Genomic DNA, 15941 nt, shown 5'->3' with positions numbered 1-15941 from the left:
AATCTCAATGACTATTCCTGGATGGCTGAAAGAGAAACTTTGTCAATAGCAGTTATCGCAAGCCCTTCTCTTATTAAGCCAAGGAGAATCCAAATGGACAATACAAAAAGGATTTTTTTAAAAAAAGCTATGTTTCAGAGTTTTATGAGATCAGAGAAAATGATTTGCATCAAGCGGGGATCATTTCTACTCAGTGCAAGCCAAGCTCTCTTCACCTCTTATTTATTTTAGCTATTATTTGGCATTTTGTAAGCTCCCTTCACATGATGACGTGCTTTAGAGATCCTGCCTGTGGGGTAAATTCTCCCTACTGGCCTGCCCCGAGTGCTACAGCCGTAAGAGTTGGATTTTTCATTTAAAAAGAATACAGAGAGATGAACCTTCTCAGTAAGGACCTAGGAAAATTGCCCTCTCTAGTCACCCTACCTGACTGCTCCAGGTCTCCCCAGTTCTCTTAGAAGTTAAGTCAAGATTGGATATTTAACCCATGCTAAAAGCAAAAGAGGAGACACTGAGCTCTTATGCCCCCAAGTTCCTCATCATATCAATGTTAGAGCCAGGAGTCACCAACAATTAACCTATTAATTCTAGATTCAATTCTCTCTTTGTCTCTGGAGTGGAATCCTCACCCCCAAGTACCCATTTTCTTCCCCTTTAGAGGAATGATTTATCCATCAACTGGGTGTTAAGCTTCCTGTTTCCCCTTCCCAGGTCAAGGGCAGCCCAGGTGCCCAATTTCTCTCTCTCTTCACAAGGCACCACCAGCAATAGAGATGAGAAATTCTGAAGAACAGCCAAGTGGAGGAACCACAGTGTTGCAGCGTCTGCTACAAGAGCAGCTTCGCTATGGCAATCCTAATGAGAATCGCAACCTGCTTGCCATACACCAGCAAGCCACAGGGAATGGCCCTCCTTTCCCCGGTAGCAGTGGGAACCCAGGCCCTCAGAACGATGTGTTGAGTCCCCAGGACCACCACCAACAGCTTGTGGCTCATGCTGCTCGACAAGAACCCCAGGGGCAGGAAATCCAGGCAGAAAACATCATCATGGAGAAGCAGCTTTCCCCTAGAATGCAGAATAACGAAGAACTCCCAACCTATGAAGAAGCCAAGGTCCAGTCCCAGTACTTTCGGGGCCAACAGCATGCCAGTGTTGGAGCTGCCTTCTATGTCACTGGAGTCACCAACCAGAAGATGAGGACCGAGGGACGTCCATCGGTTCAGCGGCTCAATCCTGGGAAGATGCACCAGGATGAGGGACTCAGAGACCTTAAGCAAGGACATGTCCGCTCCTTGAGTGAACGACTAATGCAGATGTCACTGGCCACCAGTGGAGTTAAGGCCCATCCACCTGTTACCAGCGCTCCCCTCTCCCCACCACAACCCAGTGACCTCTACAAGACTCCCACAAGTTCCAGTGAATTCTACAAGGCCCAGGGGCCACCTCCCAGCCAGCATAGCCTGAAAGGCATGGAACACCGAGGCCCCCCACCAGAGTATCCCTTCAAGGGCATGCCACCCCAGTCTGTAGTGTGCAAGCCCCAAGAGCCAGGGCACTTCTATAGTGAGCATCGTCTGAACCAGCCAGGGAGAACAGAGGGGCAACTGATGAGGTATCAGCATCCCCCTGAGTATGGAGCAGCCAGGTAAGAGAGTTCCCTTTCTGTCATTTCCTGGCCTCATCCCCAACCAGCTTCTGCTGTGTGTTGGGAATCTGAAGGGAAGGAATGGGCAGGTGTTTGGTATAACAAACTCTGCAATGCATGGCTGGCCCCTCGCTTAGTAAATTTCCTGCCAACCTGAATTTCTAGCCTCTTCAGCCATAATTAGTGCTGTATTTACATTCCCTTGACTTTCTAGGTTGAGCATGGCCCCAACTGCCTAGTGGATGAACAGGAGCGCAAGTTTTGATTTCTACAGCTACACGCTGTCCTGTCTCCTGGGATTGTGAAGGAAGGGTCAGTGTTCCTCTTCTTGTGAGTTATTAAGCCCTTCCTTGAGGAGCAGAAGTAAATTATCCTGGACTTTAATCTGGAATAGCCTATCACTTTCAGTTACTCCCCTCCACAGAACTCTCATCACTTATTTTTAGGAAAGAATCTTTCTGCAGAATTCCTATGATTCTTTCGTACACTAAACAAACACCTAGATATTACTGCGGGGGGATCTGGATATGTGCAGGTTCAGAATGTCACTTGCCTTGGACATCCTTACAGTTCATGAACTCTGGACTGCTTCGTCCTTCTTCCGTAGAGTGTTTGTTAGTTGCCTGTCACGTTTTTGAACATCTAAGTTAAACTCACATCATGTCACATAGAACTTTTGATCAGATGCTGAAATGCAGAAAGAATACTATCCCCACGACTTCTTTACCACGTGTTATTAGTTCAGGAGGACTATTTCATATTGTTCAGTTATTCCTAAATGTACGTTTGCATTATTCAGAGGCCCGTTGTCCCATCGCTGTATCAACCGGACCTTATGATGCCATGATTCTGTTTTTTGTTCCTGTTGTTTCTGTTGGGGCCATGTCTCTCATCAGTAGGAGTTCAGCATATGGAGCAGAGGGGAAGGCTTTGACCATGACCAACAACGATGGCAGTTTTATGGGGGACTGTGAGGTTTGAAGTCCCTGGACCTAGGGGGGCCTTTTCCCTGATTAGGCCTGTGATCTCTTTGATGTCTAATTCTTCGCCTCCTGTCTCCTTCTCACTTATCTGGGAAAGAACCGCTTGGCATGAATTTCATTGGGTGACTCAGGGAAGAAGGCAGTCAGGGGGTGGAGTAGGGTGAAGCTAAGAGAATGCACCTGGCATTTCCTGGTATTTCGTCGTTTTTTCTCCCCCCCTCCAGGTCCTGTTTTATAGCCAGCAGCAATTCACTTTGGGCTCCACCCATAACTTGGCCAGTTGAGGATTTTTTTCCCCTTAACCCAGGTTGATTTCCTAAACTTTTTCAACCTCTTCTGTGCAGCTCCCAAAGGGCAGGAGCCTAAGTTCTGATAAGTGGCTTAGGACAGGATATGGGGTAACGGACAGGGCCCTTCCGGTTTAAATAAGAGCAAGAACCCGATTCCCATCTGCCCAATGAAACGGAAGACCGAGGGAGGGGTTGGTCACTTGGACTGCTTAGCTTAGTGGAAACCCATCCAAGACAGCAAAATGTCAATGAAGCTGGGGATTTTTGTTTTGCTCTTCCCATCAGCATGGAAGAGTCTGTGGGACTCTGTCCCTTCTGTGGATGGGCTGACGTCTGTTGCCTTGTGGGAGGGGAGTATGTTGGCTGGGGTGTGGAGCAGAATCCAAAGCCCCGCTTAGCACAAGGCCCGCCTTCCCAGGAAAGCTATTTTCAGAACTCATTCACCAGTATTGTTTGTGATCTGAAATGACTCCCACAGTGTTTGAAGCTAGATGGAAAAGCCCTTTGATCTGCCTAAATAAATAATAAGGAGCCCAAAGAGGGATTTTTTTCTTCCCATACTGATTAAACCACCAGAGAAATTTAGCTGCATATATTTTACAGGAAGATACTTGTAGTTTCTCTTCTCTCCTATGTGATCTGTGGAGCTCTCTCCCTATCCCCAGAAGCAGTAGAGCCCATGCTGATTCCCCTCTCTTGAGAGGAATTTTAATACACAGGTTAGCTCTATAGTTTTCCCCCCCTCTATGGGAGAGGAACAGGGTACTTGGTAGACTCCGTGAATAATCAAACCTAAAATGGTCCTCATCGGGAGATGCTCTGTGTGAAGTCTGGGTCTGCATCAGACAAATTATGGCAATAAGATTTCTTCAGGGCCTGGGGTGAGGGAGTGGCACCTATTGACAAATTACTGGCAAGGGGAGGTAGTTGAACCACTTTCCAGAAATGGACTGCTTTTAGGTGACAATTTTTCCTCCTTTATTTCCTTGAACCGACTTGCTAGACACTTTGTGAGTACCTTTCCAAGTAACTGCTGTTAGCACCAATTAGACAGCGAAATTCTTATTTCTTAATCCATAAATTACAGGTCAAGATGCACAGCAAGGTCTTTGAACAAATTGCTCTTCAGAAAACCTTTGTTTGCTTTTAGGGGTGCAGTGAAAGGCTAGAGATTGGCTGTTAGAATTAACAAAATGTTATAAACAATTTTTTTTATTACTTCATCTTCCCTATGCCCTCCTCCCCACTTGAAAAATAAATATCCCAAATGGCCAGAACTCCAGATGGGAAACAAGGCCAAGCCATCTGAAGAATTAAAAAATGTCTTCATCTTTGTCTTTCTAAGTGCTGAGCCTTTTCTGCATCTGGGGTTTACACATTTATCAACTGCTTTTAAAAATTAAAACCTTTCTGTTTGTAAAGCAGCCACCTCCTTTCAGTTGTTGAAATCATGCCCAGTTCTGAGGTTTCTTGAACTCCTTGTTTAGTGGAATCTAAGGGTGACCTAACTCTGTAGTTCAGAGCAGAGCTGGTTGTGCAAGAGAAACAATCAAGAATTTGCAGCCCTCTCCAGGATTCACAGATACACCATCACAAAGCCGGGGAAAGGCAGTTTCTGTGGGGAGAATAAATTGGGTTCCAGGCTGTTGGTGGCACCTGCTCTGGTGAGAGTGTACATGTGTGGGTTTGCACACGTGTGGGCCAGGAGTGTGGTGTATGGGTGTGTGGGGAAGGGATTGGGGGGGGGTGTATGACTGAGGAGGACTGGGGCTCCCAGTGAGGTGGCAGGATGGAAGGCGCTGTGTCAGCTCGATGGACAGGCTTTTGCTTTCCCTTTGTGTCCTCACAACCCGTCTTGGGGAGGGAGTCCCCCTGGCTTTGGGGAAAGATGCTGATTTTGGTCATTGATTTCTGCCCTGCATGTACGCCCTGTCCTCCCCTTGTCCACGGAGCCCCAGGGGCCCAGGTTGTCTTGGGAAGGAGCTGGATGAAGGGAGGGAAGGGGCAGGGAGGCAGGTCTGGGCTTCACGGGATCATGTGATTCTTTTGTCTGCTGGCAACTTGTTGTTCCTGGTTAATATGTCAGCGGGAAGCGATTCACACTGCTGTGCAGTGGAAGCACTTGGGGAGTGTGCCGCTCGCCCAGCTGCCACCTGTATTATTACTGGCCTTAATATTACTCTTATTATTTCATCTTGAATATACTTTTGCTTCCTCTGACATCCGCAAGCTACCCCCCCCCCCGCGCCCCACCTCTTCCCCATCTCTGTCATGCCTTAGTCCCCTCCTCTCAGGGGGAACTTTACAGGAGTGTTAATACAATCCTGCTTTTTATGTGGTGGGTGGATGCTGGAGCCCAGATGGAGTTCGTTGGCTGGAGGGCTTTCTCTCCTTTTGTGACTGCCCAAGCCTTGCTTCATGTTTGCAAACCTGCCAGCGACGGACTGCCTTGGTTTTCCCAACATCATGGTGCGCTGAAATCTGCTTCCTTTTCCAGCCTGGGGAGCCCGAGAGGGGCAGCTACCTTGTCTCCATTATCTCTAAAGTAGAGCCCAGAGTCATGGCCAGAGCCACTGCTGTCCTGGGCGTATCTGACTCGAGAGACCTCTTTCCAGAGACCTTGTGTTCTCCTCCTTCCCGAGGCCCGTGGGAGGCCGTGTACTGTCCAGGGCATGGAAGGGCCTTTCAGCCTCCAGGCAGGAGGGAGGCCAGTGGCCGGTCTGTTTGAGAGAAAGGCCTGTACTGCTGATGGGACCCAGAGGAGCTGGGGGGAGGAAGCCCATTTCAGAACTGGGCGTTCAGTCTTTAAAAAGAGAACACCTCCCAGGTCCAGGGTTTTCAAATCCTGGCAACAAGGATGAAGATTAATTTGGTCGTTTTTCCCTTAAATTTTGAGAGCTGGATTGGAGAACATGAAATTTAAGCCCCTCTCTCCTGCCCAGGAGATCCAAAAGCCCTAACAAATCCCAGTACATAATATTTTAACTCTAGGGATATATAAAAATTATAATAGCTCTTACTCAAAGAGGAAGGAGAGCAGAGTCCATTTTACCCGTAAGGAAACTGAAGATCCACAGTACAGAAAATGGAGAAAGACTCTTCCCCAAACGAATTAATAAATAGCTCCCAGGCTTTTGATTGGATGAGTGTTTTGAGCATTTCCTAAGAAAGGTAATATACGGTAGCAACTTTGCAGGTATAATAATGGGAACCACGTAAATTCTTCTGTCCACAAATAGGTTGCAATCCCTCTTCAGTATTCAGCAATTATTGATAGTGCTGTATGTATGGAATTGGAAGAACGCCAGTACTACAGAGGCATCGATGGGGCTGAGGTACAGAGCCCAGGGCTTGAGCAGATTTGAGAGCTCTGGCAAGCATCTGGGTTATTGGGTATCCATTAGCAAGTGTTTGGAATGACTTTGCAGCTATAAAAAAGCCCCGACAGTGAGGATCTCTTGTAGGAATAGATAGGTGAACAGTAACGATGACGGAAATGTGGGAGGGATGTGCTTTAGCATCTGGAATGCCAGTTAAAAGTTAATTGCTCCTAGTGATTTGTCCCAGTTCCACCATGAATTTTATGCAATTTAGTGCAAAGATTAAATGGATATCCCATAAGTAAAATCCCTAACAAGGTCAAGCTATCTCACTGGGAGGTAGATAAGAGACTCTTTGTAATTCCTGTCGAGCTCAAAAATGAGAAGAGCCCAGTATTTTTGTAATTATGACCTCAGGAACAAAACAGGCTCATGCAGATTAAGTAACATGAGCAAGGTTACACAGCCAGTAGGCAGTAGAAAAGGTCTCCAAATTCTGTTGGGATCCAAATCCCATGCTCTCAGCCATCTGTCTTCCCTGGATTGAGAAATATCAACTGTAGGACAAGCATCCACAGGATGTGGGAGTATATGAGGTTAGTTGGGCATGGGCTGGGGGATGAACAGGCTTTTCGTCTTCAGTGTATACTTACAGATATTCTTGCTGGTAGTGAAGATGGTGGAAGTGATCTGTTTACATACTGTCCTTTTTTCCCTTAATGGCTAACAGTCTGGTAGTAGGTGCAAAAATGGGAAAGCCACATTAAACAATGTACTGAAGTTCTCTTTCTGGAACTTTCTATAAGAAATCGATCGGGGATCTGAATATCATTGCATGGAAGTCAATGTATTATGGTAGAAGAAGCAGCAGAAAAAGGGAATTTGGACATAGGGGTTCTAGCCTGGCACTACCAATAAGTCTCTCTGTAATATTTGACAGATTGCTTCTTCTCTCTTGGGCTTCAGTTTCCCTGTCTGTCCAGTGACAGAGTGGATTAAATTATTTCTTGAAGGCTTTTCTAGTCCTTACATTTTGTGATTCAGTTCATCAAAAATAGTATGACAGTGTTGCCTATAATCCCCTCCAAATCTTGGTATCATTTCTGCTTATAAGCCTCATTCAATTATTAACTGTAATCGACAATAATTATTTGGTGTGTCTAACATAATAAGGATCTACACATCCTCAAGTAATTTTTTGTGAAAATATGAATTATGAAAGAGAGTTGCCAATAGGGAGAAGAGGACTGATTTTGACTGCAGTTTGCCATTTCCTTGTGGGCAAGTGGAACACATTTTCTGAATTTGACTCTTTACATGTGCTGACCACATAAAGGATGTCAGCAAAGGTTTCGTTTAAAATAATAACACAAAAATTACCTTCTGGAAGACTCATTTAAAATGCTTACATTTGAGCAGCAAGAGCACAGGTGTACGTCACTTAGATTTTCACCAAATGACCCTGGAGGTCCCCTGGTTCCACCCTCTATGGGATCACACCTCTGTCAGGCGCTCATAGGTCAGGCCTGGAAAGGGCCACAGAGCTTTTGCAGAGATTCCCGAGTCTGACCCTACCTGCTGCTCGTTTTGCAAGTCTCTTCGAGGATGGGGGGCACCAGAAGCCCCCTCATCTCACTTTCTCATGCCCTTCTCCCCTAGTGCCATGGGAGAAAGCTTAACCTGAGTGTGTAAACAATGTTTTCCAGGCCAGCGCAGGACATCTCATTGCCACTGTCGGCCCGGAGCTCACGGCCTCACAGTCCTACTTCTTCCCTCACGTCTGGGGGTTCCTTGTCCTTGCTGCAGTCTCCGCCAGCCACGAGATTGTCTCCTGCTCAACACCCCTTGGTCCCAAACCAAGGAGACCACTCAGCTCACCTGCCTAGGCCTCAGCAGCATTTCCTCCCCACCCCGGCTCACCAGAGCGATCATTACCGGCTCCCTCAGCCCGGCCTGAGTCAGCCGCAGCAGCAGCACCACCACCACCACCACCAGCAGCCAGGAGAAGCCTATTCAGCGATGCCTCGGGCTCAGCAGTCCTCCGCTTCCTATCAGCCAATGCCAGCGGACCCGTTTGCCATTGTTTCCAGAGCCCAGCAGATGGTTGAGATCCTGTCAGATGAGAACCGGAACTTGCGGCAGGAATTGGAAGGATGCTACGAGAAGGTGGCAAGACTGCAGAAGGTGAGGCCTCTGTTTTGGGGTAGCAGAGTCTTCTTTCAGTCTCATATATTTCACGGCGATGTAAGTCTCCACTCAGTACCTGCGTGACTTACATGCGGGTCTTTTGGATTCTCGAATCTGAAGGTTAGATGTGGATCAAACTTTGGAAAAAGCCTTCTGCCTGCCTTTCTAGGAGGAGTCACATTTTACATTTATGTGGGGAGAAAAGAACATATTTGTCCAGTTTTCCCAGCTACCATAGCCCTAATGAAAACTTAATTGATTGTTTTCGAATTCCAGAAGGCCGAGAAACTTCTTCCTAAGGTCAAGAACACTGGCAATGCCTGTATAGGTAAAGGTCCTGTCAGCCTTAAGACCTTTTGTCTTGATGATATTGTCCCAGATAACTGAATTTGGATCTTTAATGTACAACCACAATTCCCACAAAAAGCTCACCACTGAAGTTAGATCCTGCCCTGCCTTGTTCTGGAAAGGGCTTAGAACACTTTTCCAAGTGGGAGTTCTCATAGTAACTCTTTTTCAGCACCTCTTCCTTTGCCTCCTTTTTGCTTTGTTTTTTCCCTGCAGCTCACATTCAACATCTGCTGTCTTTCTGGGGTGTGTGTGGGGGGCAGGAGGGGCTTAGCACTACAGCTGGGTGACAGGTGACAGCCCTAGGCTGAGGAAGTAGAAATAGGAGTGGATGTCCCACCGAGTTCACATTCTTCCCTGGGCCCCTCCTGTCTCCTCCAGCTGGTACTTTAGCTCTTGAGTGCCCTGAGTTAGGAACCTTAGCTCTTGGCTTCCAGTGGCTATGGGTGAATAGGGTTATACCTTTGGCAGCCTCTTAGCAGCTTTTGTCATTGTGGAGCTCATGTGGTTTGATCTCCAGACAATGTGAACTGTTCAGGGAGGTGAGGGTGAAGGTGTGGGAGGTAAGGGACATTGCCCGGTTTTGTTCACCAACTCTGTCCTTAGGAGACACGCGGGAGTGGAAATTTCAGGGGCCTGAATGAAACTGAGAATTTGTAAACACCAGATCTGGGTCCTAAAGTAGAGGAGGGCTTACTGTCAGCTGAGTCTTCTTATGTAACAAAAACACCCCCCCTCACCGTGTTCCAAAATCTGGATGGGGTTTGTGAGAACTGTTTCTCACTGCCTTTGCCCCCAATTTTCTATTTTCTGTCTCCTCTTGTTTAACTATACGCACCCCCCCAAATCACATCGGTGCAACAAATTAATCCTACTCACGCACTAAAAGCAGACTGGCCCAGTTTGGCTGATTGGGTTTAACTGTTGACACCCCTCCCCAAACTCTCTATTCAGGGTGGCCTCAGCCCCATCTTTGATGCAGTAATTGGGAAGATGGGTGACAGGGAAGAGGAGCAGAATAGGATTCGTGGCGTAATTAAGTGCCGATGCTGCGGTGGAGTAGAGGCCTAAGTGGGGGAGAAGAGGAAAAAGGAAGTGGGAAGAGTATGGTTGATAGCAGCTGGTGCTAGAAAAAAACACGAAGGCCCGAGGCTCATGAGGGGAATAACAAGACAGAAACCCACCACCACCTCCCTCTTCCTTGCCGCCATCATCCCCCAACCAAACCAGTGGGTCTGCCCTTCTGTGACTTCTTTTCCTGGAAGGTCCTGTTGTACAACTTGCCCATTTGGAGGGTACAGTATCTACACGGGGGGGGGGGAGAGAAAGATGGGTACCGGATCTCAAAATAGTACTCTGAACAACATGAGTAAAGGGCCTGCCTTCCAGGTGTGGCGTTCTGTGGGGAACTGGAAAGCCTTGCCCTCTAAAGGCTGCCCAGTGCAGACTAAATACCAAGGCTCCTCTTTCAAATGGAAATGTTTATTTTCTGTGCCCCGCACTTGAATTTCATGCAAAAGCTTTATCAGGTCTAGGCCTTGCAGATCTTGTCTCTAAATGCCATTCACCACCAGTTTTCACCTTCTGTGCTGCTATCTTGGTGCCATCTGCAAGGAGAAAAACACTCTGGAGTCTGCTCTTTTCTGTGGCGTAAGCCTCATTTGTTTGTAGGCAGTCCTGCCTCGGGCATAATTTTGGAGCTGGGGCAGGTGGCATCTGAGTTGTTTGATAACCCCAGTTTCCCACTGGGGGCCTGATATTTCTCCCCATGAAGTACCCTGAGGTTTGTTAAGGAGGATAGTGGGAAACTGAGAAGGAATGCGGAATGGTTGCAGGAGTCAGATTTAATTTGCAAATTGCTTAATAGGCCGCAGGGTTTATTTATCTTATACAAATTATATGCAAATATCTCTGTGGTTATTTCATGTGCAATGAAGCTGTACTGGTTACAGAAATACTCTGGAGTCTAATTTCTTAGTTTCTTGCAGATTTGGGCTGATTTGGGGCAAGACCCTTTATCTTTGAGATTTTGTGTGTATGTTTTTTTTTCCCATTTTACAAGATTTGTAGTGGTGTCATAAAACATAACTCTGATCGTGAATTTCTGTTCAAAAATCTGTACTGGTTTCCCACTGACTAGGGATAAAGTCCAAATACCTGGTATTAAAGCCCTTTTATGATCTGATCCCAGTCTGTCTTTACAGCCAGATCTCACCAGCTTCCCTCTGTGTACCCCACAGTGTCCAGCCAAATGAGACTACTGGTCATTCTGGGAATGCATTTGCTCACTCAGAATAGAATACCCTTCCCCTCACCTCTGCTCATTGAAATCTGACCTAGCTTTTAGGATCTAACTCAAAATGCCACCTCCTGCCTGAAATTGGTCTCCTCTCCCCTCACCCGAACCAGGAATAAACTTTTCCTCCCCTTCACTTCTGTAGCACTTACTTCTACTGTTCTGAATAAGGCATCCTTCTCTTGATTCTTTTACTTGATTAGATTGAAAGCTCCTTGAAGGGAAACAATAATGTCCTCATTCATACTTACATACCCCACGGATATTTTAAAGAGCTCTGCAAATATTTGGTCCAGTTAACTGAACTACTGCGTAAGGCTGAGATTTAGAGTTTTTAGGGTTTGCCTCTGCCGCTAACTTGATCTCGGAAAGGTCCATTTCACTTGTCTCTCTGCTAAGATGGGGAGAGGTGTCCTTGTGAAGGTGGATAGCAGGGCAAATAGAAATCGACATGTGAAAGCCCTTTGGACACTCTGAAATAATGTTCTCTACATACTATACACATTATTTAATAGTATTTTCAAAATTAAGAAAATTCTTATCCAGAAATGACATTTATAACTGTACTTATGAAAATTTATTTTCTCCTACCACCTTCTCTGAAGGCAGAAACTGTGTTTTTTTTTTTTAATCTGAGGGAATCTCATGACCCTGTGACTTAGTTGCTGAGCTGAAGGTTGACTTTAGAAATCCTTCTGGCGGACGCCTGGGTGGCTTAGTCGATTAAGCATCCGACTCTTGGTTTCGGCTCAGGTCGTGATCTCAGGTTTCTGGGATTGAGCCCCATGTAGGGCTCCATGCTCAGTGCAGAGTCTCCTTGAGATTTGCTCTCCCTCTCCCTCTGCCCCTCCCCTGATCCTGAGAATGCACGCTAGATTTCTCTCTCAAATAAATAAATAAATAAGTCTTTTTTTTTTTTAAAGAAATCCTTCTGGGAAACTTTTCTTATCTGACTGTGTTGTGCTGGCCTCCTAGCCATCTGTAAAGCCCTGGGAGAAGCCGTCATTAAGGATTTGCATATATGCTTCCAGACCATCTATCCCATTAAGCTCCTACCATCCCCACTATCTTTCCTTTTTTTTTTTTTTAATCAGGTGGAGACAGAAATTCAACGTGTCTCAGAGGCGTATGAGAACCTTGTAAAATCATCCTCCAAAAGAGAGGCCCTGGAGAAAGCCATGAGAAACAAGCTTGAGGGTGAAATTCGAAGGATGCATGACTTCAACAGGGATCTGAGAGGTGAGGGACTCACTTCTGAAGCATTGGCCAAGATGGCGAAGGGAAGGGCTGAGGAGTATACATTGAGGCTCTCAAGGCTTGTCCAGCCCACTAGTATAACCAATAAATTGCAGGACGTAGACCAGGCTAAGTTTTGGGGACTGCAACAGAACTTGGTCCCAAGCTTGCTTCATCAAAGTGGGATGAGCTGATGTGTTAATTAGACAGTATCCTCCCGAGACTCCTGGACCCACCTGGCCTGCCCCCAATCCATGCTGCCTCTCTTCTTTTTAGATTTTGCAGAGGTCTGTCTTTTGGCTGTACAAGCTTGAAATAGTGATGTCCTCCATTGTTTCTGTGACTGCCTCCTTTTATTTTTACCTTAATACGATAATACTGGAAGATGGTGAGAAATGACCACCTTCAACACCTTCAAAACTGATGCCCTTGGGGATGTTACTTTCTGTCTTTGGATTTAGGTTGTCTTACTGATAAAATGAGACAACTGAACTAGACACTGCCCAGGGTCCCCTTCTAGCTTTGATGTTACATGATTTTAAAGACTTCATAGTAACTTTGATGCTCTTTTTCCTGGCAAATGAAAGATGTCATATATCCCGGGATAGATTCCTTCATCGGAATTGAGAATTCTGCACTTAGGTTTTGTCAGGGAGGGGTGAAAGTGTTAAGTGATCACCTCCTCCTTCCCAGCCATGGTTTAGTTTTGTTTGGGGCTCCACATTCATAAATCTGTATCTATGTCACCTATTCCTGAGTAACAAGAAGAAGCAGGGTTGTTTTGCCCAGGATCAGTATTTAGAGGGTGAACACCATGTGCTTGGAAGTTTGTGTATCAGGCCTTGTTGATTGTCTCTGAATTCCACAGAGCGTCTAGAGACTGCCAACAAGCAGCTTGCAGAGAAGGAATATGAGGGATCAGAGGATACTAGAAAAACCATCTCTCAGCTCTTTGCAAAAAGTAAGTCTGAAAGCTCCGGCAGCAAGTATTGTGTGGTTGGGAGCCAGAGGTGTAAAAAGGTTACACAGTTCTGCTTATCCTTCTAGAACAGCCAGGACAGAGCGAATGCCATCTAGGGATTCTTTTTCCTGTTCAAGCATGAAGTTGGGATTCTTCTTCTTTTTTCCTTCTAGGCCAAGAAGGCTGCTTGCCACATTTAGTCACATCAACATGGCTCCTTCTGCATTAAACCAGAGAAGCCCCTCAAAATCCCTGCTTTTGTCACAGCTAGCTGAAAAGGACCTTAGTGAACATGGGGTCTCTTAATGTTGGAGGGATTTATTGTTGAAGGCTCCATGGGCTGGCTGTGGTAGAGATGGGAATAATATGCGGGATCGATGATTAACGTTTGGAATAGCTAATCTGCACCTGTGGCTCCCTTAGTTAAACACCCTGTGTTATATGATGTCATTCCATACTGGCCGAGGGCAAGGGGAGCTAGAGGAGGACCGACCACTGCTCTGGCCCAAGCTACTGACTCTGGTCAGGGAGTTGGAGGATGTTGGGGAGGGCAGAACTATGTCTTCCTCATAATAGTGTTTCCTTTGTCTGGAAATACTCCGAGGACTGTGACAATGGACTAATCCTCTTCTTTATCGGTCCCTAATAGACTCCACCCAGCTAGACAATGCCTCATTCTTTCCAATTGCCACAATAAAACCGGCAATAAAAACTCTGCAGTGGATTGAGCCCATGGGGGGAAACAGATGAACTACCCTCGCTTCTACAGATGCCCCTAATTGGTGTCGCCTACCCCCAGCCTCCCTCCCTGCGCCTCCCAGCTGGAGTAGCGCACGGTGGGGACTTGTAAGGCCCCATCTTTGCTGAGCCTCCACATGACCCTTTCAAGTCATTCCATGCAGCTTCCAGTCAGCTTTTACAAGTTCGTTTGATCTTCACTTACAATATCCCCCTCCCTCCCTGGGTTGCTCTGTTGTGCGCTGGCATCAGAAGTGGGGCTTTTTTTTCTTCCTCATTTCCCTGAGCCTCCTGTTCCTTTGTCAGTTTGTCTCAGAGGAAGAATGCAGTTTTTCCGGTGTCATCAGTACCTGGGGTAAATTGTTGTGGAGTTGCTTTTGTGGGGTCACGGTGACCCTGGATGCTGGTTCTCTGGTGGAGAAGGTGGTGGCGTCCCAGGACAAAACAAAACAAGAGAGAAAATGTATGGATTCTTGCCCCAGATATCCTGGTTCAGACTCCTCCTCCCTGTGTGGCGATGGTATTTCAGGGGTCCTGGGAGCTCTGCTACTGGTTTATAAAATGTGGGAACTTAGTAGATAAAAACTGTATTAACAGCCAGGGGAAAGGCTGTCACATGGTTCTAGGAGGGAAAAATGGACTCCACTTAGCAAGCAGAGAAGAGAGCATGACTTGTGGCCTCTTAGTTCTTTTTGCCTCTGGACATCGACAGGGTACTGCATGGTTGGAACTGTGGCAAGAGGCAAGAAAGCCCTCTTGAAAAGCCTCCCTGGGGAATGTGCTCCACTTACCCTCGAGAGGCCAAACCAACGCAACCCTGGGAGAAGGCAGTCTGGTTAGAAGGAGTTTAGAACAGCCTGGCCTTAAGTATGGGCTCCATTATGTACTCATTCACTAATTGTGAGACCTTGTACAAGTTACTCAAGCCCTCTGGGTTTCTGTCTTTTCATATACCAAATGGAGAAGAGAGTAACACTTTTCTTTGCAGGGGAGTCCTTCTGAGGACTAAGTCAGTACAATACTTGGTAGGCAATAAGTATTCAACAAATGCTCATTTCTTTCCAAGGTACAGCTGAATAGATATGTAACATCAGAGTGGGAAGGAAGGCGAGGCTGCCCTATTAAAGTTCTTCTTACAAACTTAAGAATCATGGTCTCCAGAGGAAGGGCATTCTACCTCCAAATGAAAATCAAAACTGCTCCTTTGAGTTGCTGGTATGAGGTCTGTCCTAGTTAAAAGGGGAGGGATGTAGAAAGGTGGAGGGGATGACTACACATGTCTTGGTCTTCTGCACCAACAATGCAATCCTGGACTTACTTCAGTTGGAAAATAATGTTAGTAAAGAGTGGGATTTGGAGTTTTATACGTTCTGTGAAATACCATTTTTAGATTGATTTAATATGCTGTCATGAGATAATAGGGAAAACTCTGGGGGGCTCAGTGGCTCTTTTGCTAATACAAGACCACTCGAAGAAATAAAATTGAAGAGACAAGCCTACCTGTTCTTCTGATGTGTGTGTATTCTTTGCATCGTACTTTTCATCACATTCTTTACATCTCTTTTCCATGGCTTCTGCACAACAACCATTGTTAAGTGACTTTTCTGAATTTACATAGTAAGTTGGTGGTAGAGCCCGTGGGAGAGTCCAGATCTTGCATATGCTGGTTTTTCTAGCTGTGTGTTAGACAACGTTTAGGAATGGGTATGACTGTCAGCTTTGCTCAGGTAAGGTTTTGAGTCATCTCCAGAATGGCAGTAATGATAATTCATGTCTTGATAGATAAGGAAAGCCAGAGGGAGAAGGAGAAGCTGGAGGCCGAGCTGGCCACTGCCCGTTCTACCAATGAGGACCAACGGCGACACATTGAAATCCGGGACCAGGCCCTGAGTAATGCCCAGGCCAAGGTGGTCAAGCTGGAAGAAGAGGTATGTGTA

General features: G+C 46.3%; 1 protein-coding gene across 4 annotated transcripts in view; it reads left to right on the top strand.

Annotated features, from left to right (window-relative positions):
* Nucleotides 1-15941, top strand: part of AMOT (angiomotin) — a 61636-nt gene that overhangs the window by 16001 nt on the left and 29694 nt on the right. For 2 of the 4 annotated variants that reach the window (XM_034649432.1, XM_002921966.4), the window contains 5 exons: nucleotides 712-1645; nucleotides 7945-8422; nucleotides 12164-12308; nucleotides 13174-13266; nucleotides 15787-15932. In XM_034649432.1, coding sequence (XP_034505323.1) covers nucleotides 774-1645; nucleotides 7945-8422; nucleotides 12164-12308; nucleotides 13174-13266; nucleotides 15787-15932 — 1734 coding nt within the window. In that variant the 5' untranslated portion in view covers nucleotides 712-773. Of the gene's footprint in view, nucleotides 1-711; nucleotides 1646-4442; nucleotides 4583-7944; nucleotides 8423-12163; nucleotides 12309-13173; nucleotides 13267-15786; nucleotides 15933-15941 lie in introns of those variants that run through there. The other 2 variants (XM_034649434.1, XM_034649433.1) reach the window with 2 other exon arrangements.

Source organism: Ailuropoda melanoleuca, chromosome X (genome assembly GCF_002007445.2).
Source record: "Ailuropoda melanoleuca isolate Jingjing chromosome X, ASM200744v2, whole genome shotgun sequence".
Classification (NCBI taxonomy): domain Eukaryota; kingdom Metazoa; phylum Chordata; class Mammalia; order Carnivora; family Ursidae; genus Ailuropoda; species Ailuropoda melanoleuca.
Note: the sequence above shows the minus strand (reverse complement) of the source record. Positions and strands in the feature narration are given on the sequence as shown.